The following is a 25,761-nucleotide window of genomic DNA, read 5'->3' as shown; positions in this document are numbered from 1 at the left end:
GAGTCCACCAGTCTTAACCACTATGCCACACTGGCTCACAATGGATGGGGATGCTTAAGAGCAATTAAGCACTCTCCTGTTACCTGTCCTTGTACCAACAGAGAAACTTCTTAGAATTAATGTGGTGGTTTTGTAGCCCCCAAACCCTCAATAATGTGGAGTGTATTTCTTCAAAGAGGGAAACACACAGAGAAACATCCTTGTTGAGGACTGACTTTCCCTTTCTTACCTGCTTCTTACCTGCTTCTGACATGCCTGTCTGAGCGAGTGACTTTTTGAGACGACCTAGGTTGGCTTGAGGACCTGACACCTTCCTGTTTCAGATACTCTATAAAGATTGGGCATGGCCAGAGGGATGAGCCTTAGGCACAAGCCAAAAGGCTCACAGCCCTTTGGGTCTTAGCCTGTGTCTTCAGGTGAGCCAGCAAAAAAGGCCAGGACCAGCCCACCTGTATTTTGTACTGATACATACCCTCCAGGAAAATCTATATTGCATGATTCTACTGCATTCCAAGAAAAAGTCTGGCAGTTGATCTCTTTCCTGGAATATTTGGAGTATATGGAAAGTAGTGTCCATACTAGCATTTTCGCCCATCTCTCCTTCTCTCTCTGTCTCCAAATCAGCCTTGCTCGTTGTGGGACTCACTCTACAGAGCAAGATGCCATCTTGGAATTTCCTTCTGGGGATTTTGCTGTATCACACTCTCCAGGCAGCCCTGGCACAGCTACCTTCACAACCTGAGAGCTGCTCTGGCCAAAGCCAGAAAATCTCCCTCAGCCACTCCTACAAGATTGACATCCCCAAGTCCTCTCAAATCAAGGTGGAGCCGGAACCTCTTCCTCTCCAAGACGACAGCCACACGCTGGTGGTTGGCGGCGAAACAGACGAGGAGCAAAATATCATATTCAGGCACAACATTCGGCTGCAGACACCCAAAGGGGACTGTGAAGTCTTAAGCCAGATGAAGGCCTTGTTGGAAAGGATGGAGAAGATGGAGGTAGAAGTGATACATCTGAGGCAGGCCTGTAGTCCTCAGAGATGCTGTGGGAGGAGTCAAGGTGAGAACTGTGTATGACTGTGGTGGTAGCAAAAGCGTACCTGACTGTGTCTGTTGTAGCAAATTGAAACAAAAGTCCAGTGGCACCTTAAAGACTAACAACACTTATTTCAATATGAGCTTTCATGAATCAGAGCTCCCTTCCTTAAATATGTGAAGGGGTGATCATACTAGGAGTCCTCTTATGGGGAAAATTCCAAGAGGAGGGGGAAAGGAGGAGTTGAGGCAGAGAAGTTTGGTGTGAATTCTGACATGAATCTTTTAAGTGTAAATTCTCTTTGTGTAATGGGAAAAGGGAGAGGGTGAAGTAGAAATGTCATTTGTAAATCCCATCATAAATCTTCCAAGTGTACATTCTCTGTGTAAGTGGCTGACACAGAATTGGCAGTTCCACATAATGGAAGACGAGAAAGGTCAGAGGTTAGATCAGATAAGCAAAGTGATGAAGCAGAATAAATAGGATAAGTAAAAATTACTCAGACAAAGGCAGACCTGTACAACTTGGGTCCCTCCACTAAGTATGTCTGGCAGATGCTTGCCAACAGTGGATTGCATCCCAGGGATTCTTTTTTCCCAGGGATTCTTTTTCACTTTCCTCTGGTACAAGGAGACTTTCTCTGATACAAGAGGCTTCTTGCATCAGGGGAAGGCTCCTTGTGCCCAAGAAAAGCACTGCCACTAACATAATGGATCCCCACTATCCTTTCCCATGTTTTTGCAGTCCCAGGAAGCTCCACAAATTCCTGCTAGGTGGCAATGCATGAAAGGTGGACTAGGTTTTATCATAATGGGCCACAAGTTGCTGACTCCCCATGACAAGGAAAAGGGTTCTGGTTAACCCTCTGCTCTCCTTGTCTGCAGTCCATTCATTGTGTGGCAGATGGGAAGGGTGCACAAAGCACATTACTATTTTATTTTATTTTAAAAGATTAATTATTTAAAAAATTTCTTAGCCACCTTTCTACCTTGCAGGAACTCAAGGTGGCTTACAATGTAAATAAAAACAAAACATAATAAAATACATCTATATATGCGGCCCCACCTGCAAACTTGACGGATGCCCCAGGTTTGCAGAAAAATCTGAAATGAACAAAAATTAAAGGGGGGGATGTTAATCCCCCCATAACAAAAGTGTTATCTGAGCAAGCAGGGCATAAAGAGAGTGAAAGAAATAGTAATGGAGAGGCAGAAAGAGAGTGATGGGGTAGGAAGCAGAAAGAGAGAAAGTGACAGGGAGAGAGTAAGAGAAGGGGTGGTGGGAGGGAGAGTGAGAGACAGAGAAATAAGAGAGAGAAAGAGTGATGGAGTGGGGAGGCAGAAAGAGTGATGGGGTAGGAGGCAGAAAGAGAGAAAGTGACAGGCATGGGGAAGAGAGTAAGAGAAGGGGTGGTGGGAGGGAGAGACAGAGAAATAGAGGGAGAGGTAAGGAAACAGGTGGGGGGAATGGGATGGCAGCACCTGCAAGTTTCTTGTGGGTCCCCACTTGTAAAATACATAAAATCTACTAGTTCAACATCAATAATTTAAAGCTGCCAGTAGGCTGAGGAACTGAAATTAATAAAATGCCACCATGAATAAAACTATCTTCAGCTGCCTCCTAAAGATCAAAAGTGATTCAGGTGCACCTCCCTGGGGAAGTTGCTCGATAATTGTGGGGCTGTCACTGAAAAAGCCCTCTCTTGTGTACCCCCCAGATGAGCTTCTTTGGTAGAAGGCAAAGTCAGACAGGCCTCTCCCTGAGTAGTTCCTGAGCAGGGAACTTGGGTTGCCTGGAGAAAAATGATTGGTTCCTTTAAAGAAGTCTGATAACTGGAAATGAGCAACTGGTGCTTCTCATGGCATCATGTCACAGCTAATTTAAGGTGAAGTGGTCATTTCCTGTGATAAGTGACTAAGTTTCCAGATCTTGTATTTCACTGGAAAATACGTTACCTAATTTAACCAGCCACCCCAAGCAATGATACAAACTTTGAATTAAAAAATTCCTTTTTATTGTAGTTACTTCAGTATAACAAATGTAAAAATGTAAAATGTAGATGAAAAAACACACAAAAATATATGAGAGTTAGATTACATGAAAAAATATTCTAGCAAAATAGTATAGATCTGGATACAGGTACACAGTAGAAAAAATTCAAAGATACATACCATTAAAGAGTCATGTTGGAGAGCCTTAGCCTAACAGCATACAAGCATGCCTAGAAAGGCTCTCCCATTTTTCACAATCTCAAGCCCCTTTGTATACCCTTTCCGAGGTCATTTGTTATGAGAACCAATGAGAATAGCTTTGAGAATCAGCAAGAAATTGTTATGAAATTTTTGCCAAATTCCCAGATATCAAAAGACATCACTTGTATCATTAAGACAAACCTTCCCTAATCAAATACCTTTCCCAAACTTTGATCTCATGCCAGACAAACAGATGATATAGGAATAACACCCAAACATATTTCCTTTCTCAAAATAAATTCCCAGTTTTCACAATTTCATCTTCAAGGCTTGTTAACCACAAAAGACAAGTAAAGTTGTTATTCACATTTGACTTGAAAGCATGGAAAAACCATGAAAACAGACAGACTTGTTTTTACTACCTGGCATTATCAACAGCCTTGAGTTTGTTTTGGCTATTCCCAGACTTAAAATGACTATATAATATCTGAGAATATTATATCTGACCTTGTTCTGTGGTTTTTGTGGTCTAACATCTTGTCTCACAAACAACTTGTTTTTTACAGGTGTCTGTCTTTCTGCAGGTTCACATTTGAAACCTTAAATTTTAACTTGGAGTTTAAATCAGTGCTGTAGGTTGTCAATAACCTATACTTTTAACCATAAATGTATTGAAAACCATAATAAAGGCGACCCCATAGGGTTTTCAAGGCAAGAGATGAACAGAGGTGGTTTGCCATTCCCTGCCTCTACATAGCAATCCTGGACTTCCATGGTGGTCTCCCATCCAAGTACTAAGCAGGGTCAAGCCTGCTTAGCTTCCAGGATCTGTTGAGATTGGGCTAGCCTGGACAATCTAGGTCAGGGCATGGAAGCAAATAACATCCAGTAAATAACCTCTTTAGAATCAGTGTGAAGCAGTGGTTAAGGTGTTGGACTAGGACCTGGAAAACCCAGATTGAAGTCCCCACTCACGCCATGGAAGCTTGCTGGGTGACCTTGAGCCAGTCACAAACTCTCAGCCCTGACCCTGGCTGGTATTTGGGTGGGAGACCTCCAAGGAATACCAGGGTCATGAGGCGGAGGCAGGCAATGGCATACCACCTCCAAATGTCTCTTGCCTTGAAAACTCTCTGGGGTCGCCATAAGTCTTGATGGCGAAAAACCTCTCTTTCTAGCCTTCTAGCTTATACTGGTTGCCACCCAAGGGCTGGCAACCCCTTTCTGGTTAGAACCATACTCAATCTCCTTAATATCTGCCAAGCATTGGATATTGATTTTCCTTGAGGAAAATGGACTTTATTCATATTATTTTTAGGATTGATGACCATGATTAGCATTTTCAGGCTTTCTCATGAGTCATGCAACTAGTTTTTTTAACTTCAGTAGATGCCCATTATGAAGGTAGCTAAAATGTATGGAGGATTGTGTGTGTTAAGTGCTGTCAAGTCGCTTCTGACTCATGGTGACCCTATGAATCAAAGTCCTCCAAAATGTCCTATCTTTGACAGCCTCGTTCAGATCTTGCAAATTGAGGGCTGTGGCTTCCTTTATTGAGTCACTCCATCTCTTGTTGGGTCTTCCTCCTTTCCTGTTGCCCTCGACTTTTCCTAGCATGACTGTCTTTACCAGTGACTCTTGTCTTTTCATAATGTGACCAAAATACGATAGCCTCAGTTTAGTCATGTTAGCTTCTAGGGTCAGTTGAGGCTTGATTTGATCTAATACCCACTGATTTGTTTTTTTGGCAGTCCACGGTATCTGTAACACTCTCCTCCAACACCACATTTCAAAGGAATCTACTTTCTTCCTATCAGCTTTCTTCAGTGTCCAGCTTTCACACCCATACATAGTAATAGGGAATACGATGGCATGAATTAACTTAATCTTGGTGGCTAGTGACACATCCTTACACTTTAGAATCTTTTCTAGCTCTTTCATGGCTGCCCTTCCCAGTCTCAATCTCCTCCTGATTTCTTGGCTGCAGTCTCCCTTTTGGTTGATGATGGAGCCAAGGAATAGAAAGTCTTGAACAATTTCAATGGTGGGTTACTGCTTTAATAATACTTCCACTTCCCTGTCTTCACCTCTTCCCTGTAATAGACAAGGCCCTAATTTTGTGTGAGGGGTAGGAAATGAGGACTCCCAAACCTTCAGTCCAGGTCTAACAACTGGACATTTCAAAGACTGTGCTCTTACTAGAATTATTTCTGAGTTTGTTAGTGAATTGCATTTTTAACTCTGTCCCTTTTTCTCTTGTGTACTTCTTGTGGCCGTGGCCTGGGTGCCCAACAGGTGTTTCTTCCTGCAGCGGCCATGGCACTTTCATCCAAGAGCTTTGTAGTTGCCGGTGTGACAAAGGCTGGGAAGGTGAGGACTGTTCCCGTGCTACCTGCCCAGAGAATTGTAATGGCAATGGGATCTGTATCAATGGGGTCTGCCAGTGCTACAAGGAATTCATCGGGGATGACTGCTCTGAGAAGAGGTGCCCCAATGATTGCAGCGGCAATGGATACTGTGATAGCGGCGAGTGTTACTGCGAGGATGGCTTCATTGGGCTTGACTGCTCCAAAGGTAAGAAGACTTTACCTGTATTGAGCAGAAACACCTTACCATGAGGCAAAGAGAGGCAGCCAATTACCTTGTCCTAAAGAAGTCAGTGGGACCCTTAGAGAATGAGTCAGCAGCCCCTATCTGCATAGCGCTGCCCTATCATTTGCATAACACCACCCTTGGCTCTGCTTCTGTTTGCTCTGATGCTGCAATGGAAGCCAGGCAGCTGCTCTTTAGATAGCATCATACAAAAGAAAGTGAACATTTTGGAAGATTCAAGTCCAGCAGCACCTTAAAGGCCAACTAGATTTTAAGGGTGTAAGCTTTTGATGGTCAAAGCTTCCTTCTTGGGAATGTGACAAAGAGAAATTTGACTCCTGAAAGCTTATACCTTGGAAATCTAGTTGATCTTTAAGGTGCTTCTGGACTCGAATCTTGATCTTCTACTGCAGACCAAGTTGGCTTCCCACCTGACATGTTTCGCAAGCATCTATTTCAAAATATGCATGGATAATTAGCACATCAAATAAAATAAGTAGACCTGTGTCAAATGTATTAATTTGCTGTGCAATGTTAACATAGTTACATGAATAATATTCACTTGCATAAATAATTGATTTGCGGAAGTTTGTGCAGTTAATGAGTTATGCAAAGAAACATTTGAGTGCATTACATTGCATTGATTTGAATCATATATATATGATATATGATATATATATATGATATATATATATATATATATATATATATATACACACACACACACACACACACACACATATATAAAGGAAACTTGTTCACCTACTCCCTAAATTCCAAGATAATGGCTACCAGGTGACCATGCAAGGCACCACAGCAGAAGAGACCCTGTCTTGAATGGCTACCAGCATTTCAGATGGTGAGAGTGCATGGAATAAGACTTCTGTTGAAGATCTTAATAGACAGTCTGGTTCATATAGGATCAAGCAGTTCTTACACTGATCTAGACTATTTAGGATTTTAGAAGAAAGAACTTGGGCCTGGAAACAAATTGGAACACAGCGAAATTCTTCTAGATCCTTTTCCCAAGCCTGCTCATGTCCAACTGACCTTTGGACCAACTGAACAGTCTTTAAAGGCAGCCCCATGTAGGCCTCGTTGCAGTGGTGTAACCTAGATGTGATCAGGCCATGGACAACCAGGGCTTGGCCAAGTCTTGCTTTTCCAGGAAGAGGCCAATCTGGCAATCTCCCAGAAGTTGAATAATAGTGCTATCTTTAATTGGATTGCCAGATTGGCCCCTTCCTGGAAAAGCAAGACTTGGCCATGCCATGGTTGTCCATGCCCGGATGACATCTAGGTTAGGCTCTTCAATGAATTCTGCATGGGGCTGTATGGTGCTATGCTCTGATCTTGATGGCCCAGGCTAACCAGATCTCATCAGAACTGCTCAGAGGCAGGCAACAGCAAACCATCTCTGTTCATCTCTTGCCTAGAAAACCCTTCAGGATCACCATAAGTTAGCTATGACTTGAAGGCACTTTCCACCACCAATGGTGCTACACTCCACTGTGCAGGACTGTGCAAATCCCTCTGTAGATATGCTTCTAGCAGCACCCGCCAAGATGTCAGCCTGCTCTTTCAGGGAGGTGCTGACACCTCAAGTACACTGTCAACCAGCAGTACTTCCATCTTTTCTGGGTTAAACTTCAATACAGTGGTTGTCATCAATCCCATTACTGCCTCCAAACACGTATATACAATAAGACTCCCAGCACCAAAACAATGAAGGGTCAAATTCTCCTCTTTGCATGCACAGCATAACCACAGAAAATAGCTGGAAACTTAATGTGCTCATATAAGTAAAGCTAACATTTGGCTGGCATCCTTGAAAAGTGGAAATAAGTAACCCAATTAGTTTTTGAGAGGCAGCCTCACCCAAAAATACAAATTAGAATTACTTTACCATCACGGCTAATGACATGATCATTACCAAAGCAATAGATTTTAGGGAGCCAAATGTGTTGCCTTATTATTGCCACTAGGACGTCATAAATGGAATGAATGGATCAGAAAATATTTCAAGTTTTCTTCTGAATCACCCCAAGCTTTTCAACAGGAAGAAATAAAACTATATATTAAATTTTCGGCAGCTTAAAAAAAAAGGTTACACCAGCCAGATTGTGAAACTATTAGAAGCAGCATCTTGATAATCTATTTATTTTTAGGACACCAGTTTTGGCTTCACAAGAGAATGGTAGGAAGCCAGGAAAATAATGTGTTAGATTATTGCATGCAATGGCTGTTGGTATTTGTTTCGATGTCAAATGTTATGAGACATGTTAAGTCTAATTTTGCCACTTCCTCAGATTTCAGATACTGGCATTTCCTTCAGCTGTGGTCACGACGGGTTGAGCTCTACAATCTTATTGCAAAAATTCCAAAGGGATGAATCTGAGCCCTGCCTGACTGAAACCTTAAATAACCGCGCCAATTTGCACAAATTATAGAGCTGGTTGCCAGGACATTTAAACCAATGCATTGCAACACAAAGGCATATTAGTTCAGGTTGTGCTGTCAGCCATCCAGACAGTAGCATTCATAAAACCACAGAGCTGTCTGTAATGCACATGGGTGATCATGCACGTGTTCCTGTTTGGCTTTGCTTGCATTTTCTTCTTTGAGTGTTTTGAATAATAGTTTGTGGGAAAAGAGCAAAGTAGCCTGGAGGTTCCATGATTGTAATATATCCGAAAACTCTTCTGTGTGAACCCAATGAAATGAATTGAACCTGTGTGATACGCTTCTGCAGAGCCCATACTGGGGGACTTCCTGGTGCAATATTGTGAGAGGCAGTGCGGTGTGGTAGGTAAGACGGGAAGGGGGAGACTTCAATAGGGCATAATACCGTAGAGTCCACCTTCGAAAGCGGCCACTTTCTCCAAGTGAACTGATCTCTGTTGCCTGGAGATCAGCCGTAATCCCAGGAGATCTCCAGCTGGAGATTGGTAACCCTACCCCTTCCCCAAACTCCACCCACTCGACTCCATCCCCACAATCTCCAGTATTTCCCAACCCAGAGCTGGCAACCCTAGTAGGACTAGGACCAGGAAGACCCAAGAACACATTCCTGCTTGCCATGAAATTTGGGCCAGTCATTCTCTCTCAGCCTAACTATCTCACAGGGTTGTTTCGAGGTTAAAAGGGAAGAGGGAAAAACCATATACACCATGCTGAGTTCTTCGGAGGTGAGGGATAATAAAGCACCAAATAAATAAATAGTGTGTGTGTAAAGTACCATCAAGCCGCAGCTGACTTATAGTGACCCTAGCAAGGGGCTTTCAAGGCAGTTGAGAAGCAGAGGTGGTTTGCCATTGCCTTCCTCTGCAGAGTCTTCCTTGGAGGTCTCCCTTCCAAGTACGGACCCTGCGTAGCTTCTGAGATCGGACAAGATCAGGCTATACCATGCTGCCTTCCGTCCTAATAAATTAATTACACATATTTTATTTAGGAGCAATACAGTACTAGGTAATCTATACCATGCTGCCTTCCCTCCTAATAAATAAGTTACACATATTTTATTTAGGAGCAATACTGTACTAGGTACTCTATAGAGAAACGAAGTTACAATAAGTAAAAAAAATATACACTGGAGCAGCCTGCACAATTGTTTTAGTGTAGTTGCATAAATCTCCATGGTTTGTACCTGGATTACTGGCAACTGTTCACCGCTATCTTATTTCCATTCCTGTAAAGCTTCTCCAAGACACCCTTCAGTCCCATAAAAATCTTTGCCTGGCATCCCCTTCGCATACTGGTTATTCTACTATTCCCACCTACTTCTCTAGTGTACCTTACTTTGAAAGACGTGTGTTTGGTGGAGAGGTGCCCAGGGCATACAGCAGCCATGTACCTCTTTTGGTTGATGGTAAATGTGACTATGGTTCTCCATGAACTATGAATGTTGCAGACCCCCGGTCTTAGATGCTGGAGAATGGGATAGCAATGCTGGATTTTACTAGACCCTCCAACCCTCTGACTGAGAGACTGTATGGTACACATCTGAAGTATAAAGATCTTTAATGTTGCCATTAACACATGTAAACTAGCAGCTATAAATATCATTCTTCTGGTCAAATATCAATATGTGAGTCATCTGTAGCATTTAGGATTGCCAACCTGGAGGTGGTGGCTGGAGATCTCCCGGAATTACAACTGGTCTCCAGTCTACAGAGATTGGTACCTGCTTTGGAAGGTGGTGTCTATGGAAGTATACCCTCCCCTCTAGGGTTGCCAGCTCCAGGCTGGGAAATACCTGGAGATTTTGGGGGTGGAGCCTGAGGAGGGCAGGGCTGGGGAAGGGAGAGACTTCAATGGGGCATAATACCATAGAGTCCACCTTCCAAAGCTGCCCCTTTCTCCAGGTGAACTGATCTCTGTCGCCTGGAGATCAGCCGTAACCCCAGGAGATCTCCAGCCACCACCTGGAGATTTGTATATCAGAATAACAAATGTAATAAATGTATAAAGTAGGAGTAGGTACATACAACATCTACTTTATAGATTTATTACATTTGTTATTCTGATATATAAATATTGGCCACCATGCTGTGTTCCTTTTGTTGTTACCACCTGCAGATTGGCAACCCTACCCCTTCCCCAAACACCACCCACTCCAGACTCCTTCCCCACAATCTCCAGTATTTCCCAACCCAGAGCTGGCAACCCTGGTAGGACTGGCATTCACCAGCAGTCCACTCAGGAAAATTAAAGCAATCATTGGCCTTGTTCAAAGCCTCTTGTTGAACCGGCTACCCTGTTTCTGTTTTAGTGATCGCTCCTTGGAATGCACGGCTCCTGAAGTCCTCAGAGGACTCTCTGACCATCGGCTGGGATAGGATTACAGAGGTGGATTATTACCTCGTCAGCTACTTTCCTGTTGGGCATGAGGCCTCCGTGAAGCAAGTGCGAGTGCCCGAAGATCAGCTTAGCTACGAGATTTTAAATCTTCATTCTGGTACAAAGTATGTCATCACAATTCACCATGTGAAGAAGGGGGTTTCCAGTGACCCGGGCCTTCTGCAAGCCAGCACAGGTAGGAGCACCAAAACTGTGGGCAGAGTGCCAGCGCAGCAGTCAGGACATTGATCTGATTAAAGAGTAACAAAAGCTTTATTTGTGGAACTAACAAAGTGGGTAGGAAAGAGAAGAGATCAACGCTAACTGCCATGCTAGCCGACAGAGAATTCTAGACCGTACTAGATGAAAAGCCTGAGAATAGCATTCTGCAGGCAGACTAGGAGAAGCCCCTTAGAGTAGTAGATACTCCCTCTACAGTCCTGTCTAGCTGGAGCTTTCTGCTACCTGCAGGATGTTCTTTCTTCTTCTTCTTTGAACACAAGACATCGCTGTCTGCCAACAAAACCATCCCTTCACCTGCTCTGAGATGTGCGGTGTCTGACCTACATTGACATATGGAGAAAAAGAATATAAAGGAAGTTTGGTCCAAACCATCGAAATATATGAAGAAACCAAACATGGTGCTTTGAGTCTACCTCAGGAGTCCCCAACCATTTTTGAGCCCGTGGGCACATCTGGAATTCTGACACAGCATGGTGGGTGCAGGAATAAAATGGCGGCCCCAAAATGGCGGCCACAGGAAGCAGAGCCAGCCACAAAATGATTGTCACAGCTTAACTTCAGTAACACAGTGCAGAGCCTGTTCTGTGGTGGCAGCTGCTGTCAAAGGAACATTTTTAAAAAAAATCTGTACAGCCAATCAAAATCCTTGCTGGGCAAAAGCCCTATCTGCTCCCACCCACTTCCTAAAAACACCTGGCAGGTGCCAGAAAAGGTGTTGGCAGGCACCATAGCACCCACGGGCACCATGCTGGGGACCCCTGGTCTGCCTCATCTTTCTGCTCAATGAGCACTTCTCCTTGCATGTAGCTGTTGGAGATACTGGCATGCATCCTCCTACTCCACTGAAGGAAGAGCCCCTTAAGGGGAGGGGCTGTGGCTCAAAGGTAGAGCATCTGCTTGGCACGCAGAAGGTCCCAGGTTCAATCCCCAGCATCTCCAGTTAAAGGGACTAGGCAAGTAGGTTACGTGAAAGGCCTCTACCTGAGATCCTGGAAGAGCCGCTGCCAGTCTGAGTAGACAATCCTGACTCTGAAGGGCCAAGGGTCAGATTCAGTATAAGGCAGCCTCATGTGTTCAAGTTGGAGAAAGGCTCCTTGGGCTGGGGGAAGGCTTCAAATTTGGCTGAGTAGAATGGTAGGAAATATGACAAGACCACATTCACTTTCACAGGGTTTCATCTTACCAAATGTTTGCAGTAATACTGTACTCACTTAGCATCTCCCGTAATTTAATTTCTTCATCCTTATCTGTCCTGATTTCTCCTAAGAAAATTTCAGTTAACATTAACTTCTGGCTTGAAAAATGATATGTATGGGATTTTCAGGAAAGTGTTATACAGTGTGAGTCTGTGTTTGTTCCCATGGTGCAAAATGCCTATTTACATCCTGATTTTTGCTGCATGTGGGCAACACACATACAGCAGTAGTGGAAACTACAAAAAGGTACCTATGTGAAAATTAACATCTGATTGCACCCTTTCCTTTTCCTCTTACATCCAAATAGTTGCATTTATCTTCTACATAGTTTTAGAATAAGCTCTTGGAAAAGAAAGAGACTAACTGGAACAACATACTTTTTTATGGCTCTTGATCGTTCTCTCTTGTCTAGCTGTGGCCACCATTGGTGCTATTTGGGTGACGGAAACAACAGAGAATTCACTGGAAGTAGAGTGGGAGAATCCTGCAACGGAGGTGGATTATTACAAACTGAGAGTCAGTTCGTTGCTTGGACTAGGGGAGGAGAAGGAGGTGTTAGTCCCCAAAAGCAGTGACCCCAAGAGCAGGTACATCATCACAGGTAAGTGGGAAGGTGGCGAGTCCTCCCTTGACAGGGCAAGTGCGGAAGGTGGATGCTTTTCAGGCTGGGAACTTGAAATGGGCATCTTCAATCTGTGGTCCTCACACAGAGAGCTGAGCATTATTTCACTTATTTGCGTGTATGCCACCACCCAAAGTACATAAACAATTGGCAGAGAAATGGTAAGCTGTAAAAAACGCAGCATTCTCTGTGTTGCTGTTTCCAGTGGTACTCGTTTAGGATGATTGTGCTTTATTGTACCTGGTTTTAGGCTTGCATTTTAAATATTTAATCTATACATTGCCTTGGGTGTCAGCACAGAAAGAGTAACATAAAAATAAAATGTATACAAGTCTAGGGATCTGTGTGGAATGTGGTCTGTAACAGAAAACTATACCTTCTGCCTTCAGTCCCCCCTTTTAACTATAAATCTAAACTTTAAGTATTATTTATTTTATGTATAAAATTTATGAGTTGTGTTTTCCACTTGCTGGGAGCACTCAAAGAAATATATAGCATCTATTAAAAAGGGTCCTCTAAAAACAGATGTTAAAAAGCTTTGGAAAGTTAAATAAAAAATAGAACTGCTTAGATCCAACAGATGTCCTCAGTTCTTAGCAAAAACCAGCAAATATCTTTTGAGAAGAAATACATTTTCAGCTGGTGACAAGAACTGTGTATAGAGGGGACCAGCCAGCAGGGAATCCCAAAGGGTGCAGGGACCACAACTGAGAACGTTCAAATACCTTGGAATGACAATCCAGGCATCTGGCTCCATGCTGGCCCAAAATACTTATGTGACCAATTTAGGGGAAAGATCAGCCCGTTCAATAATAAATTTTCTCCGGACCAAAGGGGCACATTATATTCCAGCCGCCCTTAAACTTTTTCAGGCAAAAACTCTAGCACAAATGTTATATGGAACACAACTTGACTCTCCACCCTCATGTCTTATTCCCATGGAACGAATGCAATCCAAGTTTCTTAGAGCTGCCCTGCAATTGCCAAGATGTGTATCAAATGCTATGATCCGTTTAGAAACTGGCATGATGAAGGTGGAGGCAAGGGTTGTCTTGTCCTCGCTTTATCTCTGGCTGAAAATTAATTTCAACCCCAAGGGTCTTCTTCCACTGATTCTGTGTGATACCGTTAGGTCAAAGTGGATAATAGCCATTGAAGACAAACTAAATAACCTGGGTTTTACCCCCTAGCACTACTTCAGTTAGGGTAGGATCAAGTTAAGTCAACTATAAACCAAAGGGTTAAAGATATCGAGCTACAAGTAGATCCAGCAAGAGTGCCCCTATTTATGGCTTCCCCCCCACCGGCAGCCTATCTCTGTTACTTAGAGATAAACAAATATAGGAGGGCTTTTACCTTGGCTAGGTGCGCAGCCTTACCCTCTGTTATGTTAGAGGGGAAATTCAAGAAGATACCCAGGGCAGAGAGACTATGCCCCTGCAAATCCGGGGATTTAGAAACCACTGAACATGTTCTCCTGAACTGTAACTTTTACACTATACCCCGTTCTAAGTTTATTGAGCCCCTCATACTGAGAGTGGGACCCAACAGGGAAAGAGAAAAGATAGAAAAGCTCCTTCAAGGAGATAATCCCTCAATCACCTTTAAGGTAGCAAAATTTTGTATGGCTGCAATGACAATTCGTTGCCACAGAGTAGTCTCTTAGTCCAAATGGCAGATGTAACTTGGATGTTGTTGTTGTTGTTATTATTATTATTATTAAGTGACTTAAGACTCGGACTGTAAACCTTTGTCGGTAAGAACATTTTAGTCCATGTATCTGGCCAAGGGCTGCAAATAAACTATCTATTTATCTACAACTGAGAACGTCTTAATTTTGTTGTTCTCATAGATTTCAAATAGCAGACAGAAGGTCTTCTCTTAACAAACAGTGATACACAAAGGGTGTCCCTGGTTCAGAAACATAACCCAGATTAAGATGGCACCCACTGATGTGCTTTCAGTCATTTGAGTCTTTGGGGACCACGCCCAAAGCCCTTCACGTTGTGTGCACAGCAAATTCATCTCCACGTTGATCCTGCCACAAGGAGAAGCACAGATGCAAAGAGAAAATCACGACGGTATTCTTTGCCTCCACCAAGCCCAAAACATGTCCCACATGCAATGTAAAGAGGGGGAATGAAAAGCGTCTCAAATGCTTGAACTGCTCAGTTCTTTTGTGTATCCTTCTTTTTATAGGCCTGATACCAGGAACACAGTACAAGATCACAGTCGTATCCGTGAAGAATGAGATCGAAGGGGAACCATCCTCTGTAAATGGCTGGACAGGTATAAGCAGCATTAATTGGCTGTCACACCAGTGGGTGATTTTGACAAATTGAGTCGTTGCCGGAGCCACATCATGTCTGCCCTACTCTTGGCAACTTCCAAATCCCCCCCAAATATCCCCTCAAGATCTTTCAAGGCTCAGAGAGACTAGGCAAAGGTCCAGGTGTCTCCTTCTGTCCACAGCATGCAAACTGCAGACTCATGCAACCTCCATTTGCCCTGGGATTGTGTCTGGATGTACACTTAAAATGGTTCAGGTATATGTTTAAAAAAAAATGTAAAGCGTGAACAACAAGAGAGGCCCGAATTGCATTAGCCAGGTTTTGCTGCTGTAGCTTCATACCAAGTATACTGCCATCATGGTGTAGTGGTTAAGAGCGGCGGACTCTAATCTGGAGAACCGGGTTTGATTCCCCACTCCTCCACATGAGTGGCGGACTCTAATCTGGTGAACTGGGTTGTTTCCCCACTCCTACAAATGAAGCCTGCTGGCTGACCTTGGGCTAGTCACAGTTCTCTTCGAGCTCTCTCGGGCCCACCTACCTCACAAGGTGCCTGTTGTGGGGAGAGGAAGGAAAGGCGATCGTAAGCTAGTTTGACTCTCCTTAAAAGGTAGAGAAAGTCGGCATATAAAAAAACCACTTCCTCCACTACTTGGATTTGTTACTGCATTGCATGTGAAAGAAGCCCTCTGTGAGACAGCGGCCATTGGAAAGGTAAGGACCCATCAATGGATATGCCACATCATTTCTCCCGCTGACTGCTTTTCTCAGCTTGGGTGGATCTAGCAGCTCCCAAGTCCATTTGGCCATTGCCCGCACCAGATGCCTGGTGCTGGCAGTGCTAAATTCTCCGTTGTTTATTCCTGCTTTCCTGAATGAACTTGTCTGTGGGAGGATGGAAAGAGGGCCCTGGGCACTGAGGGTTCTGCTTCCCCTTGGGCTGGAGATCTGCTCCAGAACGTCCTGATCTTTAGCATTTGTGTTTTGAACATGCTGTTCTTTGGATCAGAACCTCCTCTGCACCACTTCTCCCCCTTCCATTTTGTTGCCGCTGTAAAGTTGCTTCCAGAAACTGTGAAAAGAAGCTAAAGGGCATGTGTCTACGCCCTCGACTGTTTGGGCAGTGCTGCCAAAACCCAAATTGTTCAGCACTTTCATTGTTAAGAGGAAGAGCAGCTTTAAAAATAATCCACGCTTGTTGTCTTTTTTGAGATCCCGAAGAGTGAACATTCTCCGCTATAAGTAGCCAGCATGGTATAGTGGTTAAGAGCGGTAGTTTGGAGTGGTAGAGTCTGATCTGGAGAACTGGGTTTGATTCCCCACTCCTCCACATGAGCGGTGGAGGCTAATCTGGTGAACTGGATTTGTTTCCCAACTTCTATTCAGGAAGCCAGCTGGGTGACCTTGGGCAAGTCATTCTCTCTCAGCCTCACCTACCTCAGAGGGTGTCTGTTGTGGGGAGGGGAAGGGAAGGTGATTGTAAGCCGGTTTGATTCTCCCTTAAGTGGCAGAGAAAGTCGGCATATAAAAACCAACACTACTACTACTTCTTCTTCTTCTTCTTCTTCTTCTTCTAAGTCTCACTTGCTACAAAATAGCTGGACACCCTGCCTCATGATGGTTAATTGTATTTATAGTTGATTGTTTCCCACCTGTTTTTAACTCAGCACTTGCAGAGTTGATCACAGACTAATGGCCCAACAGCCTAGGTGTCAGAAAAGCAGCCACTGTTAAATCCATTGACAGGTGCCGAGTCAGCTGTACCTTGGCTGATGTGGAGCTCATGGTTTTGAATCTTGAGAGGGATGAGAACAGCTTCATCTTGACAGGTCTGAGGGCATATATGGAGTACCACGTTTGCCTCTGGCCAGAGAAGGAGACACAGCAGAGCAAAGAAGGTCCGGATTAAAAATATGTCCAGAAACTACAGGTTGAGGAGAATCTGTGGTGCTCTTAGTAGGAATCAGTAATTCTGCAAAGTTTCTTCTTATTTGTGATGGCATAAGAGCCCTTTAACTATTACATTGAAGGCATTTTGTCATGTGCAGATCAGGTACAGTAGTTAAGGGTTAGGTTTAGGGACCCAATTGCATGGTTTTGGTTCTGGTTGCGCACTCTATGAAGATGGATGGTGTTATTGGATTCAGTGGGAAAGGCCCATGCAATTGGACCTCATGTAAGTGTCCTGCTGCGTGGAAGTTCTCACGGAAAAACAGGTCCCATGTGACATTTATAGTGAAATATGGATCCAAGTAATTATTTGCAGCTTTGCTAATTCTGCTTTTGCGACTGGTTTATTGCTGGAACTAGCAGGAGAAGTTCTGTTGTTGTAGTATTCATATTTCCCCAGGGCTAACTTGATATTAATTCAGTTATAGTTACTTGGGGAAAGTTAAGCTGTGCGCCCATCTCAAGGGAACCAGCACTGAAAAGAAAATGTAGATGGCTTCAGGATTCAAAGGTACCACTTTGATCCACCTGAGCAAAAGCAGTGCCTGTAAGGTCAAATAATGTCCTTACTAACTGAGAGATGATCCAGGATAACCCGGAAACTGATGCAAATTAAGAATGACAGTGCTTAGCCAAAACAAAGCTAAGAGTTACATGGGAAGGTATCTTGTAACTGGAATTACAAGAATGAGATGTTATTGCTCTTGGTGTGTAGGGGAAAGGTAAGGATGAACAGATTCTTAGTGAAATAATCTCTTTTTCTTAGAGGCTTGGAAAATGAAGATAATATTTTTGAAATGCATCAAACAGAAGCCCAAATTTCCCTCTGGCTCACCAGCTTGATTTCCTGCTATGGGGTAAAAGTTATTGGGGGGGGGGAGGAAATAGTTTAGGTTGATTTGATATGATCTATTCTCTGTGTTGAATATTGTTTGGAAATGGTCACTGGAAATGCAACATCAGAACAATGTGGGCATTATTGATTTTTTTTAAAGGCACATTTCTACTACTCCACCCCATTCAGCTCTTGTTTTCTTAAAAAATTGTATTTATGTGTGATCCCTGATGCCAGAATGTGGATGAGGATGTGGATACACAATGTTGCACAGATAGACTGCAACCACGCTGAGATGCACATCTGGGCATTTTGCACCTGGTTTATCTCCACACTTCCTCATCCAGAGGGTGAAATATATACAGAAGCCTGATTATTTGTAGAGATCTCTGTAGTTAGGCTCAGATTTAGAGAGGAATGCTTGAAAATGCTGCACGCCTTATCTGCTTTAAGGCTCTATTGTGGAAGCAGTGAAGTGTCCTCATCATGCATTTCTTCATAGAAGAAGAAGAAGAGTTGGTTTTTAGATGCCGACTTTCTCTACTACTTAAGGGAAAATCAAACCAGCTTACAATCACCTTCCCTTTCCCTTCCCACAACAGACACCCTGTGAAGTAGGTGGGGCCGAGAGAGCTCTAAGTAGGGTTGCCAGGTCCCTCTTCGCTATCGGCGGGAGATTTTTGGGATGGAGCCTGAGGAGGGCGGGGTTTGGGAGGGGAGGTGCTTAAATGTCATAGTGTTCAATTGCCAAAGCGGCCGTTTTCTCCAGGTGAACTGATCTGGAGATCAGTTGTAATAGCAGGAGATCTTCTGCTATTACCTGGAGGTTGTATACAAAGTAACACCTCTATACAACCAGAATGTGGTACATAATCAGTATAGGAATGGTCAATTATATAGTAACCACACAATCAAAGGTATAGCCTAAACAAAACAAACCAAAATTCAGCTATCAGTATGATTCAATATAAGATATGCAAATAGAGTAAATATATGGAAATAGCCAAATTGGCATGATTTTTTTGCATGATATTTTTGAGCACAGAGTTTGAATTACTGTGTTTCAGAATGTGAGTTTTCTTGGTACAGAGCTCAAACAGAGGAGGGGGGATCATGGAGTATGGAACAATCTTGCCTGTAACTGTTCCTCTTATTAATCTCCCAAAGAAATTGACATCCCCAAAAATCTAATGACCGAGCGAGTAACAAAGGATACAGCTACAATCTCCTGGGAGAAGGTCCAAGCACTTGTAGATAGATATTCAGCCCGATGCACCTCTGTAGATGGAGACACAAAAGAGGTGTCCGTAGGCACAGACAAGAGCAGCACCACCTTGACAGGTCTGCATCCAGGCAAGGAGTATGTCATCTATGTCTGGGCTGAGAAGGGAAACCAGCAAAGCCAGAAGGCAAAGACTAAAGCTGTGACAGGTAACTGGCCAGTCAAGAGGCTCACTGTTCATCAACTGCAAGTTGATGAGCATGTGTTGGTGAATTCAAGCCATCCTGCCATAGGGGTTTGCCTATTAAGCTCCTATGTCCTCCAAGGATGACTTTGAACCACCTCTTGCATGCCCTCCTAGCTGTGGAGGCAAAACTACTACTGTTCTCTGCTTCTCTTCTCTGTTTCTGGAACTTCACCTGGAAGGAATTGTCATTACAGATGAACACTGGCTTTGGGCTGGTAGTTCTGGTCAATGACTTTGGAGAATTCAGCACTGTGCTACTTAATCTTGATGTTACAACCTTCCTTACTCAGCTGGTGATACTGCTGGAAGAGCCCTGTTCTATTGCCAAGGATTTCAGGCACTCTTGGTTTCCTTACTACTGTGACCTGATAAACAGCCCATGCTCTTATTCTGTGGAAATAACCTCCGTACTAGTTAGCCTATAAATATGAAAGATCCTTCATAGCAATTCTGAGTGTTGTCTGCCATGGCTATTGCCACACAAGCTCTCTAACGTTGGTCAGCTACAGCCATCTTGCTGCCCTGCTCCTGATTCCACCCTGCTGTGCCTTCACCAGATCGGGGCTTCTGCTCTTGTTCATGCTCTTACTCATTGGTCCATCATCATCTCCTCATGGCAGACCTCCCTGGAATTGTCCATCATGCCCAAACACACCAGGTCCTCTGCTTGTTCCATATGTCATGGCATTGGGCAACCTTTGATTCCCAGCTTCTGTTCTTCTGGCCTAAATTCAGCAGCATTTTACCATCCTCATGTTGTGAAAACTATCTGCTTCTGTGTCCAAGACTGCCATCACCAGAACTTCTTTTTCAACCCATGAAATGATCAAGACTCGTAGTCTCAAAGGAAGTGACTTATGGTTGAAGATATTGGGGGCGGTGGGGAACGGCACTCAGACTTCTAGCCAGGAGTGCACACTCAGTTCCACCATGAGGCCTGAGAGGAAAAATAATAATACGGAACCCGATGTGGGAGACCTGGAGCCCAGCTGTGTTGTTTGTCAGTTTAAACTGGCTTTGTAACCTTACACTCCTAAGTAATTCCACATTAACATTCACAAAAACTACCACCATTGTCCCAAAGCTGCTACCATTACCAAGGCTGCCCCCAAGGGGCTAGGAGAGGGAGAGGGGCAGCCCTCATGGTCCCTCAAGTACCTATGTGCAAGCATAAAAGAAACAGGACAGGAATTTAACTCACAACAGCAAATTCACTTAATAGCAAATCAGACTGGATCTGAATCTACTGGGAAACTACACTCTTACTCTTTAAATAAGGCAAAATCTCCGGGTCTGGAAAAGGTGTTCATTGTAATGTCTTACAGCCACACAGATGGCCAGAGGCAGGGTTTGTGAAAAAACTTGAGGGTGGAACTCTCTTTAGGATTGGCCTTATAACAAACTTCCAAAGCTGAGCTCCATTCGAGTCCAGTAGCACTTCAAAGAGCAACAAGATTTTCGGGGTGTAAGCTTTCGAGAGTCAACGCTCCCCTTATCTGGTACAGGTCTGAATGGAGATCTCTGTGTTCTTTTATCCCAGTCAGAAGACGTTGATAGGGGTGTTGCAAAGAAGGAACTTGGGATACAGAGGTACAGTGCAGACTAAAATCAGCTTGATTTCAACTTGGGGCATTTCCTTTCTGCTCTAATCCAGCTGACGACAACGGGCATTTGTACCTTTGCATCCTGACTCGGAGTTCCTTCTTTGCAAAACCCCTTCCACCTTCTGAGTGGGATGTGAGGACTCAGAGATCTCCATCCCAACTCGTGTCTGAGGAGGGTCGTTTTGACTCCTGAGAGCTTGTACCCAGAAACTCTACGGTTGGTCTCTAAGGTGCTACTGGACTGGAATCTAGCTGTTCTACTGCAGACCAACGTGGCGACCCTCTGAAACTATTTAAAAAGATGATGTGAATAAAAAACAGATGACCATATCCCTTAAGCCCCAGAAAAGCAGCTGTATTAAATGTAGCTATACATTCAACAGAGAAAATTATCATGGTCACCTGCAAATCGTTGCTTCAAGCAGTTTTATGTTCCTCTGTTGTCGTCTTCTACCCTCTGCTTCCCTAAATGCTCTCCTACATGCTTGCAGACACAATCCCTCAACCCCATCTTACTTAAGGGTAATGGATGTGTAAATGAAAGTAATTTATTTTTTGGCTCAGCCTGACAGACCCTCAGTTGCCCTGAGGCTGCTGAACCACTTGATGTATACATGGTGCGGGTTCCAATTCACAGAGTGATGCATAATCCAGGTCTCTGGACTATGCTTGGGTGTGCTTGTTATCAGGACCATCTATTCATGGATCCATTTATCCACCCATCCATGTATCTACCCAGCCATCCATTCATCCATCTGTCCATTCACCCATCCATTCATGGATTAATCCATCCACTTATGTATCCATCTGTTAAATGCAGAAGATGGTCCTACTGTGAGGTAAGGTGATACAGCAACTTTTGGAGGTGGCTTTTGAAGGCCATTACAATGACTGAAAGAATGAGAGATGCATAGGACCGACCCAGGGTACAATCCACTGGGATGTTTCTTGTACTGGCTCCAGATAGCATTTTCCCCCAGCTGCTGTTAATTTCCATAAGGCTTGCGCTCCCTGTTAGTTCTTGGAAGAAGGGGACATTTTGAATTCCCACCCTCACACAGACAGTAGTGCTTTGGGCTGATTCGGAAGGAATCAGAAATCTTGGAGAAACCTTGTCTGAATCATTATTGTAAGCAACATTTCTTTCCCCCCTTGCAGAAATTGACGGCCCGACTAACCTGGTAACCCACCATGTAACAGAAGACACAGCCACCATATCTTGGCATGGGTCCCAAGCGCCCATAGAGAGATATATCGTGACCTATACTTCAGCTGATGGGGACACCAAAGAGGTGTCTGTGGGGAAGGACAAGAGAACCACCACCTTAACGGGACTGAAGCCGGGCATGGAATACACCATCTACATCTGGGCTGTGAAGGGAGCCCAGCAAAGCCGGAAAGCAAGTGCAAAAGCTTTAACAGGTAGCACTAACGGGATTCTGCTAAATCCTGTGCCATCACATTCGTTTTATTTCACTATTTTTTTTACAAGTGTGCACACCATTCCATTCTCCTAAAATCCACAGCGACTCTTGGCTCTTTTCCTCCTGAGTTTTATTTTGAAATTTTATATGACATATGTCACTCTTCACACAAAGGGATAAAGACAAGTTTGGGTTATATTGAACTGATGCGATTAACAGCTTTTTCTGTAAATAAAATAATTGTTTCGTGATGTGAATATATACATGCTGAGAACCAGCATGGTGTACTAGTTGGAGCACCCCACACATGCTCAGAGGCACTCAGCCTGTCTGAAGTGCCAGAAGAAGGTAGCAACCCTAAACAAAATACAAGTGCTCAGGAATGGGGTAGGGTTAGTTGTAAACATGATTTGTTACTGTTCTAATACAGGAATTATTTCATTGCTTAAATAATATTTGACTACATGGTTCACCACAGGTTTTTTAAACTGCTCCAACAGCAACAAGGTGCACTAGAAATCTGAACCTACAACAAAGAATGGGGGGATAAACTCATAGACCCCAGCAGGGAGTTAGGAAGTGTCTCATAGAAGACCATCTGCTTATGTGCCAGTATTTTCATACTCAGAGTAAGTGAATTTATTTGTATAGCCATAGGCCCTTACGAAATAACCTTATAGTTTTCCAAACTTTTATGGAATAAAAGCATTAAAATTAGAAGTAAAAACTTAGTAACGGAATTGGTAAAAAACAACAGTTGACAGAAATTTACCATAGAAGATAAATAATATTAAATTAAAAAATTGTTCTCTCTAAAATTTTCTAAACAGTTACTCTCTTTAAAACTTCTTTGGCTCATATTTTCTTTGCTTCCAAGGGCAAATAATGACATTTTGTAGGTAACATATAAATCACTGTCTGATAATAAGAAGGTCCGTTTTTCAGAATCAGAGGTAAAGTTTACACCTTTCAATAACCCATCTAAATTTGGCTCTAGGTTCCACATACAACGGTTATGATAAAACTTAATGGACTAGATCCTCTGGAGTTGGGTCTCCACAAATACATAGGTCCTTTGGCAGTTGACTGTAGCGTCCAGACAAAAAAGCCGTTGGCATAGTCAAAGCGTAAGGCTGTGAAGGCTACTCTTAGATTCTGCACTGAAAGATTAGCCAAGTAGGGGGTTCTAAGGTGATCATTTTAAAAGAATTTAAACCTTAATGAGAATTCAGATTGCAAAAGTATTGGTCTGTCAATCAATGTATCAAAATTGAACACCCAGTCTCTAAGGTGAGATTTGTCAGATGAAGTACCTAGAAGGTCATCAGGAATAGAATAATGTGCAAGAATGTTGTTAATAAATCTATGGCATGATGGATCCTTAGACATTAAGTGATTGAATGATTGTCCACTAGTTTATTCTAGCTGTTCTATATTTCTTCCAGTGTTTTACAATTGCTAGGTGGGCGCAAGCCCTGTTTGAAGGGAAGCCCGTTTCTGCTTTCATCAGGGCCGCAGGTGTCCCCTTAGGAAGAGCTAAAATACATCTAAGAAATTTTTTTGAATCCCTTCTAAGCTAGAAAGGGCATCTTCCTTCAATCCCCATTCTTCCACTCCATACAGTAAATGCAGGATGACCTTACTTTTAAATAATTTTGGAAATGGATCGATAAGAAAACCACCCTTTGTATAATGGTTAAAGGTTTGCTTCCAGAGAAAAGGCCTAGAGGAGTCAGAGTTTAAAAGCTCTCTCCCTTTGTGCCTTAACACTAATTTAGTAAGGTGATCAATTTTAGTTTCAATTTGCCTTAGACTTCCAAAGATTAGGTCGACTGTTTTTGCAACCAGATGAGTATAATTACTTATAGAGTCAACTGCACTTCTAGCTATTTCCTCTTCATGCTTTGTAGTAATTAGATTCCCCGTCTCATCATCACAATGGTTATCAAGTGAAAAGTTAGCCAATGGATAAAATTGATTAGCAGTTGGAATAGTATACCCTGTTTTGCTGTGTGTGTGTGTGTGTGTTAAGTGCCGTCAAGTCGCTTCCGACTCATGGCGACCCTATGAATGAAAGTCCTCCAAAATGTCCTATCTTTGACAGCCTTGTTCAGATCTTGCAAATTGAAGGCTGTGGCTTCCTTTATTGAGTCCATCCATCTCTTGTTGGGTCTTCTTCTTTTCCTGCTGCCCTCAACTTTTCCTAGCATGACTCTTGTCGTCTCATGACGTGACCAAAATACGACAGTAAAAAAAATCATCAATTTTAGACTGTTTACAGGCAGGGGGTGAAATAAGATCTTCTAGGTCACTGGGCCATTTGTTAATTCCCATTACAAAAGAGCACATAAAGCTTGTGCTCCCTGTTAGTTCTTGGAAGGAAGGTGCCATTTTGAATCCCGAACCTCACACAGTAGTGCTTAGGGCTGATTTGGAAGGGAATAACTTTTGGAGGTCTGGGGAAATCTTGTCTGAATCATTACTGTAAGCAACATTTCTTTTCCGCCTTGCAGAAATTGACGGCCCGACTAACCTGGTAACCCACCATGTAACAGAAGACACAGCCACCATATCTTGGCATGGGTCCCAAGCGCCCATAGAGAGATATATCGTGACCTATACTTCAGCTGATGGGGACACCAAAGAGGTGTCTGTGGGGAAGGACAAGAGAACCACCACCTTAACGGGACTGAAGCCGGGCATGGAATACACCATCTACATCTGGGCTGTGAAGGGAGCCCAGCAAAGCCGGAAAGCAAGCGCAAAAGCTTTAACAGGTAGCACTAACGGGATTCTGCTAAATCCTGTGCCATCACATTCGTTTTATTTCACTATTTTTATTTATTACAAGCGTGCACATCCCACCATTCTCCTAAAATCCACAGTGACTCTCGGCTCTTTTTCTCCTGAGTTTTATTTTAAAATTTTATGAGATATATGTCACGCTTCACACAAAGGGATAAATACAAGTTTGTGCTATATTGAACTGAAGCTATCAACAGCTTTTTCTGTAAGTAAAATAATTGTTTAGTGATGTGAATATATACATGCTGAGAACCAGCATGGTGTACTGGTTAGAGCACCCTGCACATGCTCAGGAGGCACTCAGCTTGTCTGAAGAGCCAGAAGAAGGTAGTAACTAACCCTAAACAAGATACAAGTGCTCAGGAACTGGGCAGGGTTAGTTGTAAACATGATTTGTTACTGTTCTAATGCAGGAATTATTTCATTGCTTAAACAATATTTGACTACATGGTTCACCACAGGTTTTTTAAACTGCTCTAATAACAACAAGGTGCACTAGAAATTTGAATGCACAACAAGGAATGGGGGGATGAACTCCCAAAACCCTAGCAGTGAGTTAGGAAGAGTCTCATAGTGTGCAAGAAGACCATCTGCTTATGTGCCAGTCCGGTTTGAATGCTGGACGCCCGCTGGCCAGGGCGACCAGGCTCTTTCGCCGCTCATT

General features: G+C 43.3%; 1 protein-coding gene across 1 annotated transcript in view; it reads left to right on the top strand.

Annotated features, from left to right (window-relative positions):
- The first annotated feature begins 659 nt into the window (after positions 1–659).
- Positions 660–25,761, top strand: part of TNN (tenascin N) — a 42,967-nt gene continuing 17,865 nt past the window's right edge. The window contains exons 1-8 of the mRNA XM_056844708.1: positions 660–1,059; positions 5,523–5,801; positions 10,591–10,854; positions 12,510–12,698; positions 14,919–15,008; positions 18,957–19,226; positions 22,027–22,290; positions 24,806–25,069. Of these exons, the coding sequence (XP_056700686.1) occupies positions 660–1,059; positions 5,523–5,801; positions 10,591–10,854; positions 12,510–12,698; positions 14,919–15,008; positions 18,957–19,226; positions 22,027–22,290; positions 24,806–25,069 (2,020 nt within the window). The remainder of the gene's footprint in view (positions 1,060–5,522; positions 5,802–10,590; positions 10,855–12,509; positions 12,699–14,918; positions 15,009–18,956; positions 19,227–22,026; positions 22,291–24,805; positions 25,070–25,761) is intronic.

The sequence above is a fragment of the Euleptes europaea genome, chromosome 2, assembly GCF_029931775.1.
Source record: "Euleptes europaea isolate rEulEur1 chromosome 2, rEulEur1.hap1, whole genome shotgun sequence".
Lineage (NCBI taxonomy): Eukaryota > Metazoa > Chordata > Lepidosauria > Squamata > Sphaerodactylidae > Euleptes > Euleptes europaea.
This window is presented reverse-complemented; position numbering and strand designations above follow the sequence as displayed.